Here is a 25028-nt window from a genome sequence, read left to right as displayed (position 1 = left end):
ATACGGTATTGCTCTCTTACAAAGGCAGGTCCATTATCGGACACGACGAGGACCGACAGTCCATGCTGTGCAAATGCTGTTCGGAATGAATTGATAACAGCATCCGTTGATGTTTGACGTCATTGGGAAAACTCTGACCCATTTTGAGTAGGCTTCAATAGTGACCAGGAATATATGACCCATTAATGGGCCCCCGAAATCTGTGGTCTGTATGGAAATGGCCATTGCATATGCTGAATGCATTGCAGTGCACACAGATAAGCTCGGCAGATTGCACAGCTCTTTATGCTCTTAGTGATGTCTCCATTGATTCCTGGCCACCAGACGTGGCTTGTGGCAATTGTCAATGCCAGGATGCCCAGCATGAAGTAGCACTTTGGCTTGCAGAGATTTTGGGATAGCGACTTGGGAACCACCCCACAGCAAGCAACCTTCTTCGAGGCTGAGTTCGCTGCTGTGAATGGATGTCCTTCTGGTCCTACGCCTGATTGATAGCGTGAATATGGTCTGTTGTCGAGTGCCCTTTACGAAAGCCTGCCTGATCATTTGATTGATTGAAGTCTAAGGTATTGGAAGATATTAATAACGATTGCACAGCTACTGTAGTTCTCCATAATGTCAGCAATAAAATTCCAGTACGGAAAGGTGTCAGGCGGGGAGACACAATTGCAATTGGTGGTGCGGTGCTGGAAGTAGTAGGAGAACATGTCTACTTAGGGCAGGTAGTGACCGCAGATCTGGATCATGAGAGGGAAATAACTGGAAGAATGGGATGGAGCGCATATGGCAGGTTCTCTCAGATCATGAATGGCACTTTGCCAATATCCCTCAGGAGAAAAGTATACAACAGCTGTACCTTACCGGTGCTCACCTATGGGGCAGAAACATGGAGGCTAGCAAAGAGGGTTCAGCTTAAGATAAAGACAGCACAGGGAGCTATGGAAAGAAAAATGTTAGGCGTAACATTGAGAGACCAGAAGCGGTCGGAGTGGGTGAGGGAACAAACACGGGTTGATGACATCTTAATTGAAACCAAGAGGAAGAAGTGGGCTTCGGCAGGGCATGTAATGTGGAGGCAGGATAACCGCTGGTCCTTAAGGGTAACGGAGTGGATTCCAAGATAAGGCAAGCGTAGCAGGGGGTGGCAGAAAATTAGGTGGGTGGATGAGATTAAGAAGCTTGCGGGGATACAGTGGCCGCATCTGGCAAAGGACAGGGTAATTAATGTTCAACAGTCTTGCTAAGGAAGAGCAGTTTGCATTTGGTAGCAAGATGCTGGAAATAGTAAGGGAATATGTCAATAAGGTGGGTTGTTGAGCTAGTTTGTTCAAGGTCGTATAATTGAGCAGGAGAAAGGAAGCAAGGATGTCGAAGAAACACAGACGAGGACGAGGAGCAGCATCGTCCTCGTGTGTATGTTTCTTTGACATCCTTGTTTCCTTTCTGCTGCTCAATTATACGCGAATATTTCTAGTTAGGACAGGTAGTGACCGCTGATCCAGATCATGAGAGCGAAAAAAATTCAGGGGGTACTTTGTTTAGCTAAAGTGCAGTGCGGCGAAAATCTTAAGCGTAGTATTGCTGTTTGTGTCACTGATGTGTGGTTAAGATGTTAATTAAGTACACAATGTTTGTGAATCTGAAATGCTGGAAACACTGGAGGGCGTTTGGGAGGCATCCGTCTGATTCGATGCCTTTCTGGAAACACTCTCCAGCACTCTAGACAAGGAGAACTACATATGCGTTGGCAGGAAGTAGCGCAACCACTGGCACGCTCAGCTGCGGAACTGAAGGATGGTGGTTAGAATCCCATCGTACACAAAGGTTTTTATCTGTGGTCTGACTAGAAAAAGCATGACACCTCTGCTGACAACCTTCTGTCGACAACGATGAGGCATTAAAGGCTTAAGCCTTAGTAACTAGAAGAATAAGAATGGGGTGGAGTGTATATGGCAGGTTCTCTCAGACCATGAATGGCAGCTTACCAATATCCCTCAAGAGAAAACTATACAACAGGTGTATCCTACCGGTACTCACCCATGGGGCAGAAACATGGAGGCTAACAAAGAGGGTTCAGCCTAAGTTAAGGACAACGCAGCGAGCCATGGAAAGAAAAATGATAGGTGTAACGTTAAGAGATCAGAATCGGGCGGAGTGGGTGAGGGAAGAAACGCAGGTGAATGACATCTTAGTTGAAATCAAGAGGATGAAGTGGGCTTGGGCAGGGCATGTAATGGGAAGGCAAGATAACCGCTGGTCCTTAAAGGGGCCCAGAAACACAATCTTAGTTAACTCTTTTGCCTGCTGATTGCATACAATGAGTTATAATGGTGCTATTAGCGTCGGTAATACCGCGTATATTCCGTTTTTTAATATTTTAATGTCCTCCCAAAAACAACTTCATGGCTCTGATGGTGTCGCCACACAGTGGCGGGTTTTTAGCAGCGGATATGACATCACCTGGCCCGAGCTTGATGATCAGACAAACAGTAAATATACTGCAAATTGTGTGAATAAATAGAGACACATTTTGTCACCTGTCTGCGTTTTATATTAGATCAACAAAAACAACTTGTTTGTCTTAGATAAAAGCCCTGCAAAGCAAGTAAAATAAAAATACACCACCAAGGGCGCTCTGGCATGGAACCAATGCTGCCAGTCTCAGCAAGAACGAGTTACAGAGAGCAGGCAACCATGGAGTACAAACTTCCGCGACGTGCTCTGGCTGGCTGTTTTGATTGGTTGCGCCAGGTGCCGTCATTGGGAGAGCGAAATAGGAGTGGGAAGCCCCGCCAAAATCGAGTTGAGGGCAGTGTTTTGTTTGCTTGTATTTTGAAATTTCTTCACTGAATAACTCCCGTTCCTGTGCATCGATTCCTGTAATTCTTTTAAGTCAGCATCTGTGTGACATAAAGAACCCACCTGAAGTATAGCTGGTATTCCCCCAGGCAGTGTTTCGCAGCCTCTTTAAGGGTAACGGAGTGGATTCCAAGAGAAGGCAAACATAGCAGGGGACGGCAAAAAGTTAGGTGGGCGGAGGAGATTAAGAAGTGTGCGGGGATACAGTGGCCGCATCTGGCGAAGGACAGGGTTAATTGGAGACACTTGGGAGAGGCCTTTGCCCTGCACTGGGCGTAATCAGGATGATGATGATGATGATAGCTTGAGTGTAGCCCTGCATTCCAGTACCTAATTAATGGAATTGAATTTCTTCACCCTGACTACACCCACTACAGGAAAAAGGTTAACCCTTAATGGCTATTCAATTAGAGGAGGGAAGTAAGACCTGATGGTGTGGCTGATTGGTTGATAGTGATTGCCAAAAAAAAGAAAACTTCAAATACGATGGGCCAAGAAGAGGCACAAGACGCACTCACAAAGCGCAGAAGAAAGCGGGCAGATGAGATTCGCCTGTGCACGGCTAGGCGTTTCCTTACAGCCGAATGCTTTCGCTGATAAATGCGACAAGTCGGTAAGCTTTGCTGTCCAATTTTTTTTTTTGAAAAGCTGGCTTCTTCCCGTAGCTCATGAGCGTGGTGGTTAAGCCATCTCAAAGAGCACTAATTGCCTTTGGTAACAATTTGCTTCTGAATGCTGGCCTCGCCCTTACATGTCTGTGGCTTTGAGATGTCCTAAACTACTGCGGAAAGTTTATTATAGCAGGGCTGAACTGTAATTGAGACATTCTTCTCCGGGAGCCTCTGTATTTCAGGGCATAAAGTGCAGTTAAGCAGCTAGAGACACGCAGGGCTACTGCGCTCGTGGAGTAGCCATTTCGTGTGTCAATTCACTAGTTCTTGTTCGGTCACGTTGTCACTGTAGTAGAGAGAAGGAAGATAATGGAGGGGCCCCTCTGTTTCAGGGGTGACCTGGGGACATACAAGATGTTCTACGGGGGCCAGCAGAAGCGGTCCCTGTCCAACGTCTCCAGCAGCTCCACCACCAGCGACCACCGGACGGTCGGCTATTTCCCGGAGGCTGGAAGCAAGGATGTCCGCAACGCCGTTGAGGCTGCGCTGGCCGGCTTCAAGACGTGAGTCAGGCGGTTTCACCCATCTTGCATCACACTGCAGTACGGCCTCACTGATGGGGTTGATATGCTCAAAGATGGGAGCGAAGTTGAGTCAAGTTATTTGCAAGTTTTTCTGTCTATAACGGCAGTGAAAAGCATGTTACGATTGAATATTAAGTTCCATACTATGCCGTATTTACCCGCGTATAACCCATACTTACAGTAAAACTTGACTGATACGCTCAAAATCACTGGCAATAAAAACGTCCCCTGCAGTCACACTGTTTTTTTTTCCGGTTAATGCGTTCCCAGATGGTACGATTTTACGGTTGACCAAACCTGAACCTGGCTGGCAGCTGAAAGGCTGTCTCCTGCAGCGGTGGCTTTCCTTCTATGCACAGGTGCTAGGGAGAAGGTTTTGAAAGTAAATGTACAAAAAAAAAAAGATGCAATGTTAGGTTGATCTACGATCTGCAAACGTTCAATCAACTAAAAACTACGGCAACTGGCATGGTGCTTCACATATTGGAGCAGTGCAGTGAGAAGCTGGTCACTGAAGACAGTGCAACTTGCACACCAAGCACAATTCAACATTTCTTCTTGGGAATGCACTTGGTTGTGCAGTAATGTTCGGCAGACCCTGCAGTGTTGCCAGTGTCAGTGCCGGCAGTCTGCTTCAGGTGCACAGGAAGCTTGGCATTGTTATTGCACGTGAACGGACGCTGCTTTCCTCGGTACCTGATGCACTTTTTGGCGACATCGAACCCGCGTACCCCTGCGGGATGTTTGGCTCCGCATGTAAGGTGCCGGCAGCTCATTTAAATGCTGCTGATAGTGGGCGACTCTGCACACAGTTCAGTAAGCTAAGAGGCCTAGTACTGACCTCACAGTAGGACTCTGTGCTGGTCTTTGTGTCAGCCTTTATCTCTCTTAGGGCATGTAAGAAGCGTTTTTTACACACTGGTGGCAGCTCTGCACCACTGCGTTGGTAATCGTGTGAGGACGGCCTAAGAATGTGCAGTCGAGAATTACCGCATGTGCCGTATCTGCCTGACTGTGAGTCGACTCGAATGTCGCACCTTGATCTCCCCGTGGAAAGCAGCACAGGAACTCCAAGTGGCCCTTTAAGGGGGGACAAGGGTCTTAAAACTAACTTTTTTACTTATGGCTGGAATCTCAAGAAATTCTGCACACAGATGTGTTTTTCTCTTCCGATTCCAAATATGTAATCATAATTGAGCTGGTGGTCTTAGATCTTACGAAATTGAGAATCTAATTTAATAATTTCTTATGCAGCTTTAATGAATTTCTCACTGCATTTTGTTGCTTTTAATTGCAGGAATTGATAGCCAGAGAGTTCCCATACCCAGTGACATTCTTCGTTTTTCTCCAAAGGTTGCAGTATTTTACACTGCAGCTCATTAAGCTAATTGTAAATTTCTATTTATACGTGGCCTAAACAAAAAAAAAGTAAGAATGTCATCGGGTATGGGAATTTGCTGGCTATCAATTCATGTAAATAAGAGCAACAAAATGCAATGAGAAAGTTCATTAAAGCTGCGTAACAAATTACCTAATTGCACTCTAGAATTTAAGATAACGTTTGATCCAGGACCACCAGCTCAATTATGACTACATATTTGAAATCAGAAGAGAAAGACACATCTGTGTGCAAGATTTCGTGAGATTCTAGCCACAAATAAAAAGGTCAATTTTAAGACCCTCGTCCCCCCTTAAGGGCCCCTCGGACACGCCACGGCACACACACCTGCAACGAAGAGGGGCCAGCTAATGCTGCACGAGCCTCCGCGTTGGCAAACGCACCAGGGCTGCAAAACCAGCACCGTGCAGAGTTTGCAGAGTTCACTCCACAGTTGTGGCACCAGTAGCTTCGCCAGGCATGGGCAGCCTGATGGATGCCATCTTTCGATAGTATTAGGTTTCACTTGCCAAGAATGAAAGCATCGGCATCAAAAATACATCCTTAGCATATCGTGTATATGCTGCTGATCCTGAGGCTGCTGTGAGTGAGACTTTGGGCTGGCAGCGATCACTCGGGCTTTAGCACGCTGAAAAAAAGAAAGAAGTAGAATGGAGTATAGTTAAATACAGACGATGCTGTCAGTCCTTGTTCTTCCTACGTTCATTGTTTGGCAGACTGCCTTGCACTCCTGCCCATCGGTGACAAGGAATGAGGAGACATGGACAACACTTTGTCCCCATTTCCAGTTGGGGTGGTTGCCACCAGTGCTTACTCGACATTTGCTTCTCTGTGCACGCTCTTCCGCCTGCAGATTAACGCGCTCATCAGCACCAGCAGCGTCAAACACATCAGATGACGCACTGCTTTCCTTTCGAGAGGCAAGCGCTGCAACAAGCCATAGTTCTCCAGAGGCATTCATGAAAATTGCATTCCTTAACTGTAAGGGAGACAGTCTGGGCTGCATGGATGCATGGAGTGAAGATCCCCTTTGAAACGACTGGTGACAATTGCATTTCTCTTTGCATTTAACGAGTGTCATAGGTGATTGGACGCATCTGGAGATTATAGTTTGAGCAACACTTGTTATTGGGCTAGTTGGTAATACATCCTTCTGAAGGAACCAGCGCACAAAACACAACGGACAAGAAAAAGACGGTACACGACGGACAGGAGCGCTGAACTTACAACTTTATTTCGGAAGTGAAGATGCAGCGTATATATACAGCCATGTGAGGGGGGGGGTGGCGTGCCACACAAGGAAAGCAAGAACAAGTGGAATCTACAAGGTCATGTTGAGACAAGCAGCACAAGCAAACCAAAGATCTTAACTAATATAACATGTGAAGGTGAGGAGTTTCAATGGAGGCAAGAATAAACAACAGGGAAAAAAACAAGGAAAAAACAAGGAAAAAAACGCCAGACCTCGTGAAGATGAAATTGATACTGGTACCAAAAACCGATAAAAACAAAGCCAATAAAAGCGATAAAAGCAATAAAGTTAACAGGGCAATGGAAAAGAAAAAAATAAGATGCCAACAAGTAACACGGCAAAAATACTAACAGCTAAAATTAAGAAAACACCGCGGAAAAACTAACAGCTAAAAGGTAAAACCCACAGAAACAAAAGGTTAAGTCTTGTGTATCAAATAGCGGAATAAAGTTGGCGGGAAAAAAGACGGTCGCATAAGGTGGGAAGTTAAAATGTTAGTGTTATATAGCACCACGCAGGAATGACACAACAAGAAGGAACGATTTATTCAGGCAGCTCCTTTTATAGCCCGCCGGTGAGGTGACGTTGTGATCACGTGGTCATGCCAAGGTTTGCCGACGACGCATCATCTCTCCCCCCTTAAAGAGACAAGCGTACAGGTGGCCGGCGCTGTCTGGTTGATCTTCGCAAACCAGGCGGGCCAGTTTCCGTCCCGGATGCTTCTGGGCTATCTTGCGACGTGGTTGGAGCGTCGTCCGCAGGTTCCTGCTTGCCAACTTCTCCAGGGGCTCTGTCTTCTGATTCAGTCCGACGTCTCAGTTGGTCCAAGTGCCGCCGCTGAAGACCTTGCTCCGAGTCAACGGAGACCATCCTGGAGCCCTGTTGACCATGCACTACTCCTGGAATCCACCTGCGACCTGCTCCGAAATTGCGCATCCAGACCGGTTCTCCCACATCCACTTTAGTCGCACCTACTCTTGGCTGGCTTTCTGCCGACTTCTCACCGGGCGTGATGCAGTCCATCTTTGTTCTTATCTGGTAGCCGAATAAGTGTTCCGCGGGCGACTTGCCATCCTTAACAGGCGTTCGGCGATATCGGAACAAAAACCGAGCTATACGCATTTCCAGGTCTTTTCCAGGGTTTTTCTTTAGCCCTTCCTTGAGCGTGCGCACAGCTCTTTCGGCTAAACCATTCGATTGTGGGTGATAAGGGGCTGTTGTGAGTTGCTTTACGTTGTTTCGTGCCAGAAACTCGCGAAAAACGGCGCCCACAAATTGTGGACCGTTATCTGAAACGAAGGTTTTTGGAAGGCCGAAGCGTGCAAATATTGACCGTAGTGCGTCCACCGTTGTTTGCGATGTGGCAATTTTCATTGGAATTGCTTCTATCCATTTTGTTTCAGAGTCTACGACGACCAATACCATATGTCCGTCCATTGGGCCTGCGAAATCTGCGTGTAGTCTGCTCCATCTTTCCCCGGTTGCTGGCCACGCCAAAGGTATCTGTGCTGGTGGCATCGCAGCGGCCTGTGCACAAATAGAGCATGATTTCACCAGTCGCTCTATGTCAGAATCCAGACCCGGGTACCAAAACAGCGTTCTCGCCGTGCTTTTCATGGATGTCATACCAGGATGCGTCTCATGGAGCAGCCCCAACAAACGCTTTGCCGCCGCCATAGGTAGAACAATGCGATGTCCCCAGTACACCAAATTGTGGCTCAAGGTTAGCTCTGTTCTTCTGTTGAAGTACGCCCGGAGATGCTCAAGATCCTGCGGTAGATACGGTGGCCATCCGTCGTCAATCCACCTTTTGACCTGTTGAAGAGTGGCGTCTCGGTTTGTCATTTGTTCAACCTCCCGGGCGCCGACCGCTGTTTCCTCAAGACACTGGGCATACAAAACGTACTCGTCGGCAGCGACATCCCGCGGCTCCGTAACCGGCAATGGCAAGCGACTGAGGGCGTCTGCATTGGAATTCTCGCTGCCCTTGCGGTACTGCAATGTGTAGCTGTAGTTGCCAAGGAACAAGGCCCAGCGCTGGATTCTCGCAGCCGCCATCGGTGGTATTGGTTTGCCTGGATTGAATAAACCAGTAAGAGGCTTGTGGTCGGTTACTAACACGAACCGATGTCCATACAAGTAGTCCTTGAACCGTGCGACGCCGAACATCAGTGCTAGCGCTTCTTTTTCTAACTGAGAGTAGTTACGCTCTGCCTTTGTGAGTGTCCTGGACCGGAATCCGATGGGGTAGTCAACACCGTTCACACGGTGGGACAAAACGGCCCCAATGCCTACTGGTGACGCATCGCACTCGAGCCGCAGTGGCTTATCCGGGTCGAAATGAGCAAGGAACTTGGAAGCCACAATTGCCTGCTTAACTTTCTGAACAGCTTTTTCTTGTTCCTTGTTCCACTCCCACCTGGCCCCTTTAGCTAGGAGGGCGTACAGCGGAGCCAGCACAGTGGCCAGATTGGGCAAGAACTTGCCGTAATAATTTACAAGTCCGAGAAAAGCTTTCAGCTCACTCACTGAAGTAGGTTCTGGGGCTTCGATAACAGCCTTGATGTTATCGTCCTTTGGTCGCAGACCCTTAGCATCGATCCGATGGCCGAGAAAAGTGACTTCGTCTTGCCGGAATTTGCATTTATCCTTGTGCAGTCGGAGACCGTACTCCCGCAGGCGCTGCAGCACCCTCTTCAGCCTTGATACATCGTCCTTTTTTTCACCGATGATAATATCATCCAGGTACACCTGCACTCCTGGAATATCGCCCAGCAGCGCGTCCATCCGCCTCTGGAATATAGCTGGAGCAGAACTTATGCCAAAAGGTAATCGGTTGAAGCAGAAGAAACCTTTCTGAGTGTTCAGCACTGCTATCTTTTTGGCATCCGTGTCTAAAGGTAGCTGGTTGTAGGCTTGGCGCAAGTCCAACGTCGTAAATACTTCTCCGCCATTTAGCTTAGCAAAAATGTCGTCCACTCGAGGCAACGGGTACTGTTCCATCACTGTGGCTGCATTCACTGTCATACGAAAGTCTCCGCACACTCGGAGAGACCCATCGCCCTTTAAAACGGGTACCACTGGTGTTGCCCATTCGGCGGTTTTCACAGGCGCCAGGACATCTTGCGCAACCAGTTGGTCCAGCGCTTCCGACATCTTGTCCCTCAAAGCGTAGGGAACCGTACGGGCCTTAAAAAACTTTGGACACGCATTCTCTTTCAGCTGCAATGTCACCGGTGGTCCCTTGCATACGCCGAGTCCTGGAGCAAACACGTCAGCATATTCGTTGAGCAGCTCTTGCAGTTCCGTGCTGTCAGCTTTTATCTCGACTGGTTGCACACTCGCGACCACACGCGACAGCATTGCCACCCCAGCCTCGTTGAATGCCTTGATTGTGTCTCTGCCGCACAAAGATGGTCCGACGCTGTCGACCACTATGACCGTACCCGGAATGCCTTTCCCGTCGCATGTAGCCGTCATACTGAGCTGCCCGACAACTGGAAGTTCGCCCAAGAGGCAGGATAGCTTAAGCTGTGATTTGCGCAACGGCGGCCACAGCGCCTCGTACTTCCGGAACGTCGTTACGGAGATGACACTCACGGGTGATCCTGTGTCCACCAGCATAGTAAGAGGGACGTTATTCCAATTAATGTCCTTGTAAATTGGCCGAACCTTGCGGATGCTGGCTTCTTGCTGGAGAACCGCTGCAATAGTGTACAGGGCTTCGCTGTCGTCCGAGCTCGTGTCCCCTGCTGCTGCCATTGCGTAGGAGCCCTGGCGTCGTTGGCCTCCCGGGTGCGATGCGTGCCGAAGGAAACCTGTGCTGGACTGGCACATTCGGCGCAGGTGTCCTCGTTTGCCGCACCGGTAGCACACCGCGTGAAGGTGTTTGCATTCCCCCTCGGTGTGCGACTCGCCACCACACCTGCCACACGTATCGCACTTCTCCAGCCTTGGGCGCGGCTTCGATAAACGGCTCTTTTGACGGGCAAAATGTACCTCTCCTGGCTCTGAAGAGTGCATGCTTTTGGCGTTCTGGGAGGCTTTCTGTGCCGAGACAACAAAGTCTTCCGCCTCTTCTAGTGTAAGCTTCCGTTGAGTCAGTAAATGTCGCCGGACGTCTTCATCTTGCACACCGCACACAATTCTGTCCCGTAACATGCGCTCCAGTGACGTTCCGAAGTTGCACTTCTCCACCAGCCGCCTAATTTCCGCAATGAAGTCCTGGGCAGACTCCCCGTCTTTTTGCGAGCGCCTGAAGAAAGCATAACTTGCAGCGATCTCGTTAACTTGCGGAGCGTAGTGGTCTTCCAAATGCTGGACGACTTCTTCGTAACTCAGCTCATTCACTTGTTTTGGATGACACCGCCCCTGCACCACTCGCACCGCACTGTCTGTGAGCGAAGCTTTGAGCAGCGCTCGCTTCTTCGTTGGTTCCGCGATGCTATGGGCTTCGAAGTAAGCCTCCAGCCGAACACGATACGTAGGCCACGTACCTTCTGCATCCGTGAATTCCGGTGGCCGCCCGGCACTCATTCTTGCGCACGTAAGTTCGCCTAGCGCCGGCGCGCTATCTCGTCGCCACTGTTATATAGCACCACGCAGGAATGACACAACAAGAAGGAACGATTTATTCAGGCAGCTCCTTTTATAGCCCGCCGGTGAGGTGACGTTGTGATCACGTGGTCATGCCAAGGTTTGCCGACGACGCATCAGTTAGTGCCTCGAATTTTGTGCCAGATAGGAGAGTTCTTTCTCAGATAGCGACACTGAAGCGACACTCCTGTCCGTCGTGTACCGCCTTTTTCTTGTCCGTTGTGTTTTGTGCGCTGGTTCCTTCAGAAGTAGAGATTATAGATGAGAACTTAGTGTATCAAAGCTGCGCGACACCTAAAGATGATATTTCTGACCCGTCTGTATTGATGATGAGTTTCCTGAGCTTTGTTCTGTCGAACTAGGATTTGTAAAAGACTGAAGACAGAAAGGTTAGGTTGGAACGAAATCGAAAGGAGACCAGGGAATGATCAGTGATAGATGTGCAAATAAGAAATGCTTTGGGCGAGGAAAATGAATTTGTTATGGCGTGGTCAATTAGAGTACCAGAGTTCTCAGTGACGCACCAGACTGGTAAACTAATTAATGATTCATAACCATAAGCCTGAAAGCAGCTAATGTAATCGCTGTAATTGCTCGGCACGGAACTATCATCCAGAATATTCAATCAGTCAGTTTATTCTGCACTGCAAAGACACTTTACAGATTCAGGCCTGCCGAAGCCTCATCGGGGCTTGTATGGCAGCGCCTGGCATGTAGCGAGAAGTCGCATGCGACGCTTGCACATTAATAATAACAGGAAGCAACCGAAAAGTAGGACAGCAATAAAACATTGAACGCATCACACTTCACAGTTGATTAGAAAATATGCTGAATCCATTAAACTATACATCAACAGCAAGTGTATGTCAGGCAGTGTAGGCGAGAAAAGTCCAGGAATATACGACCATGAAAGGAACTACGAGACAAAACAGGCGATAAATTGTACCAAGAATTTCAACACAAAGTTAAAGGTCAGATGAAAACAGACGAACGCAAGTTTTTTTTTTAGTTTATAATTTGTACTCACAAAAAATGCACTTGACGACAACACATTTAGTAACGAAGGAACATAGAATGCATGAGCTCTTTTACCATAGCGAGTGGAACAGTGGGGAATGCTGTATCTCTCTTTTGGTCTGAGAGATCTACACGGAACACACTCAACTTTATACGCACTTTCCCAAAAATGTTTGAGTACAACCATTTCAAATAAGAGAGCTTGGCATTCTTGGTTGGCATTCTGGAGAGTTTGGCATTCTGAAAAAACTAAAAAAATTACATCCCTTTGGAAGTTGTAAGTCGTAAGCACTGTTTTTTAAGATTGAGCGCAAGATGGAGTTTAGTCTGTTTGGCCAACGAAACGCACAATGCCCATAAACTGTTTATGCCCATATATTGATATTAATACCTCCCATTATTATGACATTCTTGTTCTCGAAAGATCATTTGTGCAGAATTTTGCCCAGAGCAGAGCAGGAATTTGGGCTAGGGAACAATATATCGAACCGACAGTTGTATTTCTTCCATCACTACCAAGTTCATCCCCCATAGTCACAGAATGCCCTTCCAAGACACTCTGCAGTGATAAGCCCCATATTGCACTAAGAAGATAAACGTCAAGGGTTAGGATTGCCCCATGTGAAATTGCCCTAAGGGACAATCCACTGCTACCATGGTACTGTGACTTCATATTAACACACCTTTGCAAAAAACACATGCCACATAAACACATACAACAGGAATGTCTGGCTCTTGAAGAAAAATTTGCAAGCTACACAGAATTTTACACAGACTGCTCAAAATCAAGAATGCAGTACAAGGAAAATGGGGGAAAATAATAAGACTGCCGAATTGCGCATCAATTTGCACTATGCTGTGCGTGTAGCTGTGCACAGAATAATGAATTGCAATGTTGAAAATGGCATAATTTACACTGAGCCTACTCCATGCATTCCATTCTAGAAATGCAGTTGAACCCCTAGTCAGAACCAGAATACACAACACAGACGAAATCTGAACAAAAGGTCACAAGATAAGGATAAGATTCTGCTGGGTGCCAAGGCGCGTCAGGTCAGAAGGAAATGAGAGAGCAGATACACGAGCTTCACGAGCTTGCAGCTGTGAAATCAAGAGTGAACATACTGAGTTGAAATATAAATGGCAAGCGTCTTGGGAGAACGAAGTGAACAACAAAGCACACTTCGTCAAGCCTATATGTTGGGAGAATGGAAATCATGAAGGCATCAGGAATGCTTCATAGAAGTCATTTATCTTGTCTTCGCTCTGCACACATTCACCTGACATGTAATTTTCTGTGGGCAAAACAACACAGACCCCTGTGTGAAAAATGTGGAGATGAACTCACAGCAAACCACATTTTATTCTCGTGCACAAAACCTTAAACTCTAAGGGAAAAATTATTTTGCTCCATTTTGCATTGAACACATTCCTTTACACCCAGTGTTGCTCTTGGGTGAAGGTGCACTGTTAACTTTTGAAAAAGAGCAGATGTTTTAAACAAGCGATAGATTTGCTAAATCATTCAATTGGTTTCAAAAAAACCTACCTTTCAACCACACTTGAGCCACTTTCTCATTTCTGAGAAGAAGGCTGAGCTCTTTATTTGGTTTGATGAGAGCCCAGAGATCTTTGCTCAGCCAAGGATAGTCGCTGAGGCTACCCGATCTTCTTTAGAGCTTTCAATATTATGCATTCCTAAAATTTTCGCCCATGTTCGTCACTAGGTAATACAGACTTAACTTTTTAGGCCCTTTACACTATCACTGTTTTTTCCATTTTAGAGCGCAGCGCTTTGGCGGCCGTTTTTGCGTTTCGTGGCGTCATCATCGCCGTTCCCGTTCCCGTCGCCGTTGTCTGTTCTAACCAAGGAGCGGGAGCTTGGAAAGGAGAGGGTAAAAGCGCAACCTCCTCCCCTCCTTGGCAACCGGCGCACCGGTGGGGAGCGCTGCTGTGCATAGCAACCGTGACGTCACACAGTAGCGCTAGAATGAGCGCGTCGGCGGTGCCAGCTACACCGCCGCTCCTTCGCCAGACCTCTCGTTGCAGTCGAGTGAGTGAGACGCATGGCTCCGAAGCGGCCCACTGATTCCGTGCCAAGCGGTTCGGGGAAGCGGCAGTGGGTTGACCACAACTCTTTCGCCAAGCACGCTTTAGAATTTCCAAAGTGCCTTCAGTAATTTTTTTTTTTTTTTGAGGAAAGGAAATGCGCAGTATCTGCCTCCCACAGCTGCGAAACCATTAGTGGGGGGCTTGGAAAGCAGAGGGTAAAATTTGTAAATTGGTTTTGGATGAAAGGAAATGTGCAGTATCCGTCTCCCACATCTTGGTGGACACCTGAACCAGAGGGAAGGCGCATAACTGCCCTCCTGGAACAGTGGGCACCTCAAGCGTACTTTAAGCTATGTGGTGGTAGTGACAGGTGTGCTTTGGCATTGACAATGTTGTGCCAGAAAGGCTGCCACCTGCCAGGGTGGCAGGGTTGGTGGGGTCTTTAATGTAGATAAAGAGACAAGCAGGAATTTCTTACCACTTCTGCGGGAGAACATCCCGTTCCTGGCTCCCACGGCTGTGACAACCTGGTGAAATACTTGTGCAGACCTCATCTTTGAGAACCAGGCATTGGTGCAGCGAATCGAGCATATATTTATCTATTTCTCTGTCCACAAAGCTTCCTTCATGACTATCAAGAACTGTGAGTGAAGCGTTTCTTGAAGAAGGAAGGTGTGTGAAAAATAACAAGTTGTACATACATGCCCTGCTCAAATTCTTTGCCTCAATCTGTCGAAAGGCTGAAACAGCTGATGTGCTGCGCACAAATTTCGCATTAGCAAGTAACGTAATCGTCGGCAATTTTTTTGTGAAATTTTTCAGGACACAGTTTTTTCCCCTGCCTTGAGCCTGACGCAGGTGTGTTCCCCCCCGTGCAGGTGGTCGTCCCGGTCGGCCCACAGCCGGGCCCAGGTGCTCTTCTACCTGGCGGAGAACCTGCAGCTGCGGAAGGCCGAGATGGCCGCCCTCATCCGCAGCGCGAACAAGAAGAGGCCCGAGGCGGCCTGTGAGGCAGAGGTGAGCGCCTGCATCCGCCGCCTCTTCTACTGGGCGGCCGCCTGCGACAAGGATGCCGGCTCCGTCAGGGTGAGTAGTCTGTGCGTTGTGCATGTGTATGTGCATGACCTGTGTGTGCATGGCACCCACAGGGCTTCCATCCTTTTATGAACAGCTTCCAAAAGGCACCAGTTCTGGCCTCCATCCTTTCATTCATGATGTAAAAATAGCACACAAGGGACGGATAGGAAACTGCACATACAAGCACTTGTCTGCGTCGTTTCCTATCCATCCCTTGTGTTCCTTGTGTGCTACTTTTTACATCATGACCGTTATCCAACTTGCCCAACTTTCGGCTTTGCTCCATCCTTTCATGCTTGACATCGCGTGCCAATTCTGGCCTCCATCCTTTCATGCCTGACATCGCGTGCCAAAAAAAGAGCATGCTGATCCGTCAGAAAAGTCGCCAAATGCAGTTCACAGGCATTGACGAAAAGTTGCTCCGTGATTACAGTCACCAACCGACCGATTTTCACACTTGGCGGCCGAGGCAAGAGTGAAGTCAGTGTTCGTGGGCAGGAAGACAGGAAGCGGGAACCCACGGGAAGAAGTGAGCGTATCCTGCCTCATGTCTTTTCAACGCAGTTGCACACCCAGGATCGCTCGCTTTCATTTGTTGGCCACCTCGATAGCAACAGAGAGCATGGCAACAATGAGGAACAAATCCAATGGACTCATTTAGAAAAAGCTTCCAAAACCTCCCTTGCCCCCGTGCTGCCCAGAATCCTTATCTCCCGGAACTATCTGCAGTTTCTGCAACCGAGTGGCAGAACATTCTCCACGGGAGAAATGCTTGCACTGCAGAAAGTGTGGACCATGTTCTCAGGAGATAAAGATATGTGGCCAGGAGGAAAGATACTAAGCCAAGGGGGGTTCTGGAAGGTTTTCACAAAAGAGAGAGAGGTCAGCGATACTCTGTGACCCTATTTAAGACTGAGGTGTCCTATCTTGAGCAGTTCAGTTGATTTGGCGTGGCGTTGCTTTCTACACATGCCTTGGTTTCCTTTATATTTGCTGGCTTGTCAGCTGTTCTTCTCTTGCGTTCATCTTTGCTCTTGTTTCCTGTCTGAAGCCCAATGGACTCGGCTTAAATCGAAGACGGTGCTTTTCACAGCATCGGCTAGGTGTGACCGCAATGCCCGCTCACATCTATGTTGGGTCGGAAAAATGGTGTCCACAGTGTTGCTGACACCTCTCTTAGGCAGCATTGCATCTATCTACAAGGAGCTAGTTGGCTCTTGGTGTCGTGAAAACATGCCAAGGAGGACACAGGCACAGTGCTGACAGTGCACAAGAACTGATGCTATTTTCACCGGAACAGCGCGCACTAAGACACGGACAAGAAGGGAGACACGACACACACGAGCGCTGACTTTCAACTGGTGTTTATTGTTTGGAACGAGGCATATATACACAGTTCCAACAACACAAGGAAAACAACCATCCATTCATAGATTCATAGTCAATTCACGCATGTCACACTGAACAAGGACGATAACAACATTATCATTTTCCCTTCACTAAAAATGTCAATTCTTTTGAACTGATCGATAAAGAGGGGCTACTGACGCATGCGTCTTTAGACCAGGTGATCGAAGCAGCGCACATCGCCTGGTTCCAATATGCCTCGTTCCAAACAATAAACACCAGTTGAAAGTCAGCGCTCGTGTGTGTCGTGTCTCCCTTCTTGTCCGTGTCTTAGTGCGCGCTGTTCTGGTGAAAATGAGTTACCAACATGCCCAAGCATCTGTTTTAACTGATGCTAATCACCTTTCACACACCTTGCCAAGTACGGAATGTTCCTACGAGGTTCCTCAGTAAAGTCTTAATTACTGGAGTGTGAAAAACTGGTTAGCTACTCTGTGATCGTGCCCAGTGTGCAGGAAGCAGGGTGTAGTCACCCTGCTTTGGCATTTGTGTAGGCATGTGCGAACAGTTGTTTCTTGGTTCAAAGCGAACATTCTGAATACTTGTGGCACACAAAAACAGGTTGACAATAGGCATTTTCAAAGTGATGCCTAACATTAGACGAAAAAAATGACAGAATGCATTGAAGCTTTGTCACACTCACTGTTTACTAATAAGGGAGTAATTACTCATTGACGTCCACCCAAGTGCAGCCGTACGGCTACAAAGGAATAATGAAAATGCAGTGCAGATTGAATCAGGTAGTAAATACTGTTCATCGACTCCTCAACTACTCGCACAGCCCGAGCCTAGCTATGGTGAGCTTTGCGCACACAGATATACCAGGTGTCCCAGCTAAATGTAACCAAGCTTTTAAAAAACACGGGGTGTCCTAGCCGTCTGAAAACCAAATGAGGGTTGTTTAGAGTCGCGTGACCTAGTCTGCAGTATTTCTTTCGTTCTTCAAGGATGACTAATTAGTTAGGCTTAATTAACTAACTTTTTAATTATTGACTTGAGGAACTAAGTGTCAATGAAAAAGTTGTAGATCGCTTTGAGAAACAGCTTTATTTGCAGGAAAGTAATATTTACGTAAAGTAGTTTTTTTACCGCCCTTTAACCATAACCCGCACAATAAGAAAAAGCTTCCACATGACAATTTTGCCACTTCAACGTCCCAAGACGCGCCTTAAAGAATAAAATTCATTTTTTCTGAAGTCCTCTCCTCGATGAGACTTCGTGTGCACATTGGGGCAGAGAAGTGAGCGAGCAGCTGGTCACGTGACAACTTTCTTTTAAGGCCGATAAATGAAGCTACGTAAATCGTAACTTGACGGAAACAGCACTACTAGTGGTTTTTTGAAGTGATCTAAAACTTTTGCATTGGCACTTTCTTCCTGAAGTTAATAATTAAAAGTTAGCTAATTAAACTTAACTAATTAATGAACTTCGAAGAGCGGAAAAAATACTCAAGACTAGGCCACGCGACTATGAACAACCCTAAGTTGGTTTCACTGGACCAGGGCACTTTGCCTTTTTAAAAAGTTTGGTTACATTTAGCTGGGACACCCGGTATACCAGTGCCAACAAACCAGATTGAAATTAATTTGTGCAGAGCACCACCATCAAGGGCACTGTGGTGCGCGTGAATGAACCGGTGGGCGTGATTGGCATCGCCTGCGCGGAGGACTCCTGCCTGCTGAGCAACTTTGTGTCGGCCATGGCCGCTGCCCTGGCAGCCGGGAACTCGGTCGTCGTGCTGGCCCCCACAGAGTGGCCCCAGCCGGCCCTGCGCTTCTGCCAGGTGAGAGCTCTGGTCCACACTGCAGTAAGATATCCTAATTCCCCCTCAGACACCCATAGGGTTCAATGCTTCGACTAACCTGAAATAATGAAACCAATTCCGTGGTCTGTCCCAATTTAACGAACCTTTGTTCGAGAAATAAAGGCGAGAAAGTGTTAATTTTTGGTCTATTTTGTAGAGAGCACCCTAAAATTTGATTGCGAGTCAGCGGTAACAGCACTGGAGCCCCTTCGTCCCACTTTTTTCAAACTGCACGGCGCAAAATGAGAGTTTTAATGTTGAGTCGAGTTCACCAGATGGTGCCAGCGGTAAAAAAGTTTCGTGCCACATTTCATAGATGGTGCTGTTGCAGTTCAGCGAGTTTTTTTGTTTCTTTTTTTTGTGTTGTGCTCTGTGTTCGCTTGCCATCGTCGTTGTGCGGATATTTCCCCGTGCCTTTGAGCGCATGTCTTTGTCAAGCTCAGCTTGCTAGGCCTCCAGTCAGTCCAGCCTTGCTATCGGGAACTCAGACGTGGTGTGTGCGAGCAAGCGTGCCGCTAACCGTTCTGACTAGCAGGTGGACCCCTGCAAGAAACGATAAAGGCTTACCCTGGACGAGAAAGCGGACATAATTTGTGCTGTGACAAGTGGACAGAAGAAATGTGACATGGCTGCAGCACATGCATTCCAGCCAGTACTCTCTCCACAATATTGAAAGGGAAAGATGACATCCTCCGCACCACTTCGTCAGGGAATCTCTCGCGCAAAAAAACGCTGAAGACTACTCCCCAAGGCAAAATGGAAGAGGCCCCCTTCGCATGGTTTATGGATTTGCGGGTGAAGAATATTCCCGTGAGCGGAGACCTGCTCCAACAAAAAGCTCGCTCTTTCGCGTGCTTGCTGGGCGGCAACGAATTCAAGGCAAGTCCCGGCTGGCTGTCGCGCTTCAAAAAACGACACGGCATCATTGGGAAAGTGCTCCGTGGTGAAGCGAGCAGCGTGAGCGTGGCTGTAGTCGGCGACTGGCAGTCTGAAAACGTGCCCGACATATTGGGAAAATATGCCCCCAGCGACGTCTACAACGCCGATGAGAGCGGTCTCTTCTACCAAATGCTGCCTAAAAAAACACTCGCCCTGAAGGGGCAGACATGCCACGGCAGCAGACACAGCAAACAAAGGCTGACTCTTTTGCTGTGCGTCAACATGGACGGCACCGACAAACGAGACCCGCTTGTCATCGGGAAGAGTGCGAGGTCGCAATGTTTTAAAGGCACCAAAAAGCGTCCTGTGAAGTACGTTGCCAACGATGTCGCGTGCCATTTTCACTGCATGGCTCAAGGAATTAGACAGCGACATGTGTTGCCAGAGAAGGAAAGTGTGCCTGTTACTAGATAACTGCATGGCCCACTACGTGGCAGAGGTCGAGCTGACCAGTGTGGAGCTTCGCTACTTCCCCCCAAACGCAACATCCGTGGTTCAGCCCTTGGATCAAGGAATAATTGATAGTGTTAAGTGCGCTTACAAGTGTCAAGTCGTCGACAGAGTTCTGCTCAACCTGGAGCTGAAGCAATAGACGAAAATAGATGTTTTTATGGCGGTTGAAGTGGTGGCGGCGGCTTGGAGAGCACAGAGGCCGTCGATAATTGTCAACTGCTTCAGGACTGCTGGTTTCTGTACGCTAGGCCCTGAAACTGCCGAAGCTGGTGCGGACTGCACGAGCACCATGCACGAGGATGAAGATGCCTGGGAACACCTTCGCTCAGTGGATGAAGTGCCCATAGGCAAAAGTTTCTCTGGCTACGTGAACGCCGACGCAAACGCAGTCACAATGGAAGTTTTGACTGATGCCGATATGTTGCGGCTTGTAGGAAGCATGGAGGGAGTGACGGCTGAAGACGCTGACGACGACCTTGCAGGTGCCGAAGCTCCCATGCCAACACCAGGTCAGGTGATGGATGCTCTCGATCTGCTGCGGCATTTTGCCGGAGCACACGAGGGGACGGAAGACGCGCTGGACGCACTTCAGACCTACGAGAAATCGGTGCGGCCGTTGCTCACAAAGCGCACGCAGGCAAAGATCACCGACTTCTATGCTGGAAAATAAATTTGTAGTCCCCTCGGGCCTTTCTTGTTGAGTAACAATTTTTGTTGTTTCTTTTCATACGCGCTAGCGGCGCTGGTCGTTTCCGCGGTCTGCAATTTCATTTTGGGAGCATTGACGCTTCACAAATATGATGCTGCGGTAGCTTTTTAGACGCCACCATACCGTATAATCGAATGTACCGAATTATGTGCCCAAGAAATCCCTCACTCAATTTAACGAAGTTCCTGATTTAACGAAATAATCCACGGCTCCCCTCAACTTCATTAAATCGAGTTTTAACTGTACAGAGCTTTTGCACAGGTATTGCAAGGAATGCCCTCCTGTCCTGGACAGAACAAAGAAATGCAGGGATATCTTCGAAGCACCAATCATTCAGCGGCGAGGCAAGCCATCTGTTAGACTGCTTGAAAAGAAACATTATCTGCTTCTGCAAAGCACCTGCAGTGATTGCACCGTCTCTATCGGGGTTATTTGTAACGTTTGTGTTTTTGCTGCTGAGGTGTTTTTTCCAGCTGTGTCTTCTGGCGGAATACAAACGAGTTGATAGCCAGCGTGTTGTGCTCTTTCTTCATCCTGCGTTTCTTCTCTTGCACTGTCCAGCACTCAACTGGCGCCAGAAGTCCGCTTCCTCTGTGCCCACATTCTCACCAGAAAGTTTTTTTGGTATCCCGAACTTTTATGACGAGTTTTGTCTCATCATCGAACAGAAAGTAGTGGTGATTGATTAAGTTCTCTGTTCACTGACCATGGTTGGGAAAAAAAATGCCATTTCAGCAGCGCTGTGGCTCCCTTCTTCGTAATGAGGCAACAGGTGGACATGTCCATTTTCTTGTAGCACTTAGAAGCGTTTTTAGTGATTAGCATAGATGGGATGCAACCTGACAGGATGGCATAGATAGGGCGCTGATGGTGTATGGCATTTACAACAGATGGAGCATTTCATTCATAACTTGTTGAGATAACATATTTAGTCGCATATGGGTCGACCCCTTTACATTGGGATTGCCGAGAAATAAAAACAAAATTATTCGAATATAAGCCGACACATGCAAGTCGACCCATTGAACTAGCACTTTTGCTAGATTTTAACTGACGCAAATTTTTCATTTTTATTATATGTGTTATGCGCGACTGCGGCTTCCACGTGCATGCCGGAGCTTTTGTTTTGATCACAACCCCTCTATAGACTATAATACACTGGCTTTGGTACCTATTTAAGCGCCAAAATACACTGCTTCCTAAGCTGTCTACCACAATAAGTCCGCAGAAATGAGCGAAAGAGCAATGCGGATGATGATGAACACTGTGACTTTGGGCGCCATCCATGGACGGCACTTGGAAGCTCCTGCACGCGTACGTGGCCTCCGCGAGCAAGTGCTCCGTTGCTCGCAGCCGGAGCTGATCGCAGAGGACACAGCGCGTGCATCTAGAAGTGTATTCCCGCCTGGGTCATGGAAAGTTCGGGTGCGGCGCTTACTAGGATTTATTTTTTTAAACATCTCCTACCATACAAAGCGACCATGCAAAGTATAGTACCAGTGTAGCCAGCGCTGCTTGAAACGGCAGGCGTGACAACAGAACTCCATTAGCTCGCTGCTTTTGCTCTCTTTAGTCACGAATATAGGTCGATAACTGATTATGGGCAACATTTCTGGAAAAAAAAAAAAAAGGTCGGCCTATGTGCGAATAAATACGGTAGGTAGGAGAACATTCTTGTAGACTAGTTGGTGCATATTTGGCCGAATTTTTAGTGCAGAATGATGAGGGCAAAGGAAACGAAGTTGAGAGGACACAGTAACAACTTCAATTTATTTTCGTTGAAAGAACACTGCTTTTATACAGTGGCCGTTCTTAACAACAAGAGGAAATTGCCATGGAGGCTTATTATGTCGCCTTGGTTATCTCGTCCACCTTAGGTATGGAACTGGGTGAACTGGTGTTTACTTGTGTCTAAGATACCTGATCTCTTTTTCTGTGAGTGATATTCATGGTTCTCTGACGCACATATTCCCAGAACTTTCAGTTTCGATGGCTTTGGACATCTGTGCAGAAGTGTTGTGTTTTCAAGTACTGGGCTGCAGTCACAGCATTCCAGAAGTTCTTTTTTTTTTTCATTCATTCCTTTTTATTTACACCAAAAAGATGTGGGTAGGCACCGGCAAAAAGCGAAAAAATTTTCGCTCGAATGCGCCGGCGCCCCCCTGTACATGGCATACAGCGAAACAGCACACAAAGTAATCACATATCAATTCATACTCTGTTAGTTTGTAGATGAAAAAACTATTCAGAAGACAAAAATGTACACATGGTACAGATCACTCTTCCACCATTCATTTACATTGACAAGTTATGAGAGGAACCTGGTTTTGATTTATTTATTTTATTTATTCAATACTGCTAGCCGCCATTTGGTGGCCAAGGCAGGAGCGGTACAAGGATATATCGTACATCGCGACAAAACAAAGCAAGTAAAAATGCGAATAAAGAAGCAAAAGCTAACACACAGGGTTTCATAGAAAGACATAGAGCAAGATTAAATGCACTCGGTTACCTAAAAATACAAAAGAAAGCAAACAAAACAGCATGAATGAATACACTGTGCTTAAAATGACGATATGACAGCAGAATGCAACGATATGATGGAACGCAAGCTGCATTTTTTCAATTGTACATTGCTGGTACAATTGGAAAAATCGCAATCGCAAATGGAATGCGCAATCAATCCGTAAACTAGCATACGAGACTTTCATTCGCACTAAACCTGAGTACGCATCAGCAATTTGGTCTCCTCACCAGGTTTACTTAACACCATTGAATCCATTCAGAATCGTGCGGCACGCTTCATTACTTCAGATTACGATTTTCACCACAGCATTATCGCTATCAAGTCATCCATCGCTATCAGCCCACTAGCCCTTAGACACAAAGTTTCTCGCTTATGTTTATTGCACAAATTATATCACAATTTTTCTAACCTACGCGAGTCCCTTCTAGTCCCTTCTGTGCGCACGTCATCCCGTTTATTCAACTCCATGAGCATCCAACGTTTACACGGATCAACTAATGCCTTCAACGAATCTTTTTTGCCAGCCGCTATTCAAGACTGGAATCGGCTTCCAGAATCGGTTGTCATTGAAAGCGATCCAGTAAGGTTTAAAGAACGTCTGATGTGTTATCTTGCTGTATAAATGGTTTCATTTCCCTTTCGTGACTTTATTTCTCTTTATGCTTTTGTTGTGTGTGTTTTTTTGTTTGTTCTTTTTTTTATTCTTTTTTTCCCCACCAATGTGAGTCATGATGAATGTACTACTCCTCCCCCCCTTATGTAATACCCCCTCCCAGGGGCCTTTAAGGGTCAAATAAATGATGATGAATGATGATGAAAAGGTATTTAGAAGTCGTGGCATAATGGAGCACAACATCTGGCAACCGAATTGAGTTCTAGAACTTGGAACGTGCCAGTTCCAGAAGTTGGGATAGCCCTGCCTACTCTTTCCCCCGACAGATCCTGGAGACCTCGGATGTGCCCCCGGGTGCGGTCAACGTCCTGTCGGGGAAGGAGCGGCCCGTGCTACTGCGGGCCCTGGCCGAGCATCACGACGTGGGTGCGGTGTGGTACCACGGCCGGGAGGGCACCGCGGCTGCCTTCCTGGAGTACGCCGCCTCGCACAGCGACAAGCGCGCCTGGGTGTTCCCCGTGCAGGAGAGCAGCGACCAGGACCACCACTGGCAGGGCTGGCAGCTCAGCCTCCACACCACCCAGCCCAAGAGCATCTGGCTACCCTACGGGGACACCTTCGGCAACTGAGGGGGGGGGGGATAGTGTCATACCAGCTGGGGGGGGGGGGGGCAGGCCTTGTCCACACCACAGAATGGCTAGCATTATTGGCACGCGAACAGATCGGTGTGGTTTCCCTTGTGGAGTACGGCACCTGGTTTTATTGCGAAAGCAATACTAGTTGCACTTTCAGCCCATCGTGTAGCAAGGCCGGTAGCTACCATATTAGCACATTGGATTGGATTGGATTGTATAATCGATGCATCACCACAAGTCTAACCACAAGCTATACACTACCAGCTGAACCATGGCGTAGGTACGGATATTGCTTTCGCAATTACTGGGCTTAACCAAGCTAAGCCACAGCCATTTTTGCTGTCACGGGACCTTTTTGTCCGCACCTGGTCTGTCATCTGGATCAGCCTTAAAGCTGCACTAAAAAGGAATCTGAACTTGTCTTTTTACTGCGGGCACTCGATCTACACATTCGGAGCATTTTAAGAAACTCCAAATTATTGTCTTTTGCAGCC

The 25028-nt window shown here is 47.5% G+C and overlaps 1 protein-coding gene across 1 annotated transcript in view; it reads left to right on the top strand.

The window, feature by feature from the left end:
- Positions 1-24541, top strand: part of LOC149326670 (aldehyde dehydrogenase family 16 member A1-like) — a 101886-nt gene extending 77345 nt beyond the window's left edge. Inside the window, exons 10-13 of the mRNA XM_089562987.1 lie at positions 3863-4033; positions 15249-15456; positions 18449-18637; positions 24226-24541. Of these exons, the coding sequence (XP_089419113.1) occupies positions 3863-4033; positions 15249-15456; positions 18449-18637; positions 24226-24528 (871 nt within the window). The 3' untranslated portion in view covers positions 24529-24541. The remainder of the gene's footprint in view (positions 1-3862; positions 4034-15248; positions 15457-18448; positions 18638-24225) is intronic.
- Positions 24542-25028: the final 487 nt, after the last annotated feature.

Source organism: Amblyomma mixtum, chromosome 10 (assembly GCF_055824585.1).
Source record: "Amblyomma mixtum isolate Tamu chromosome 10, ASM5582458v1, whole genome shotgun sequence".
In the NCBI taxonomy this organism is placed as follows: Eukaryota; Metazoa; Arthropoda; class Arachnida; order Ixodida; family Ixodidae; genus Amblyomma; species Amblyomma mixtum.
The sequence above is the reverse complement of the archived record's forward strand: the minus strand, read 5'-3'. Positions and strand labels throughout refer to the sequence as shown.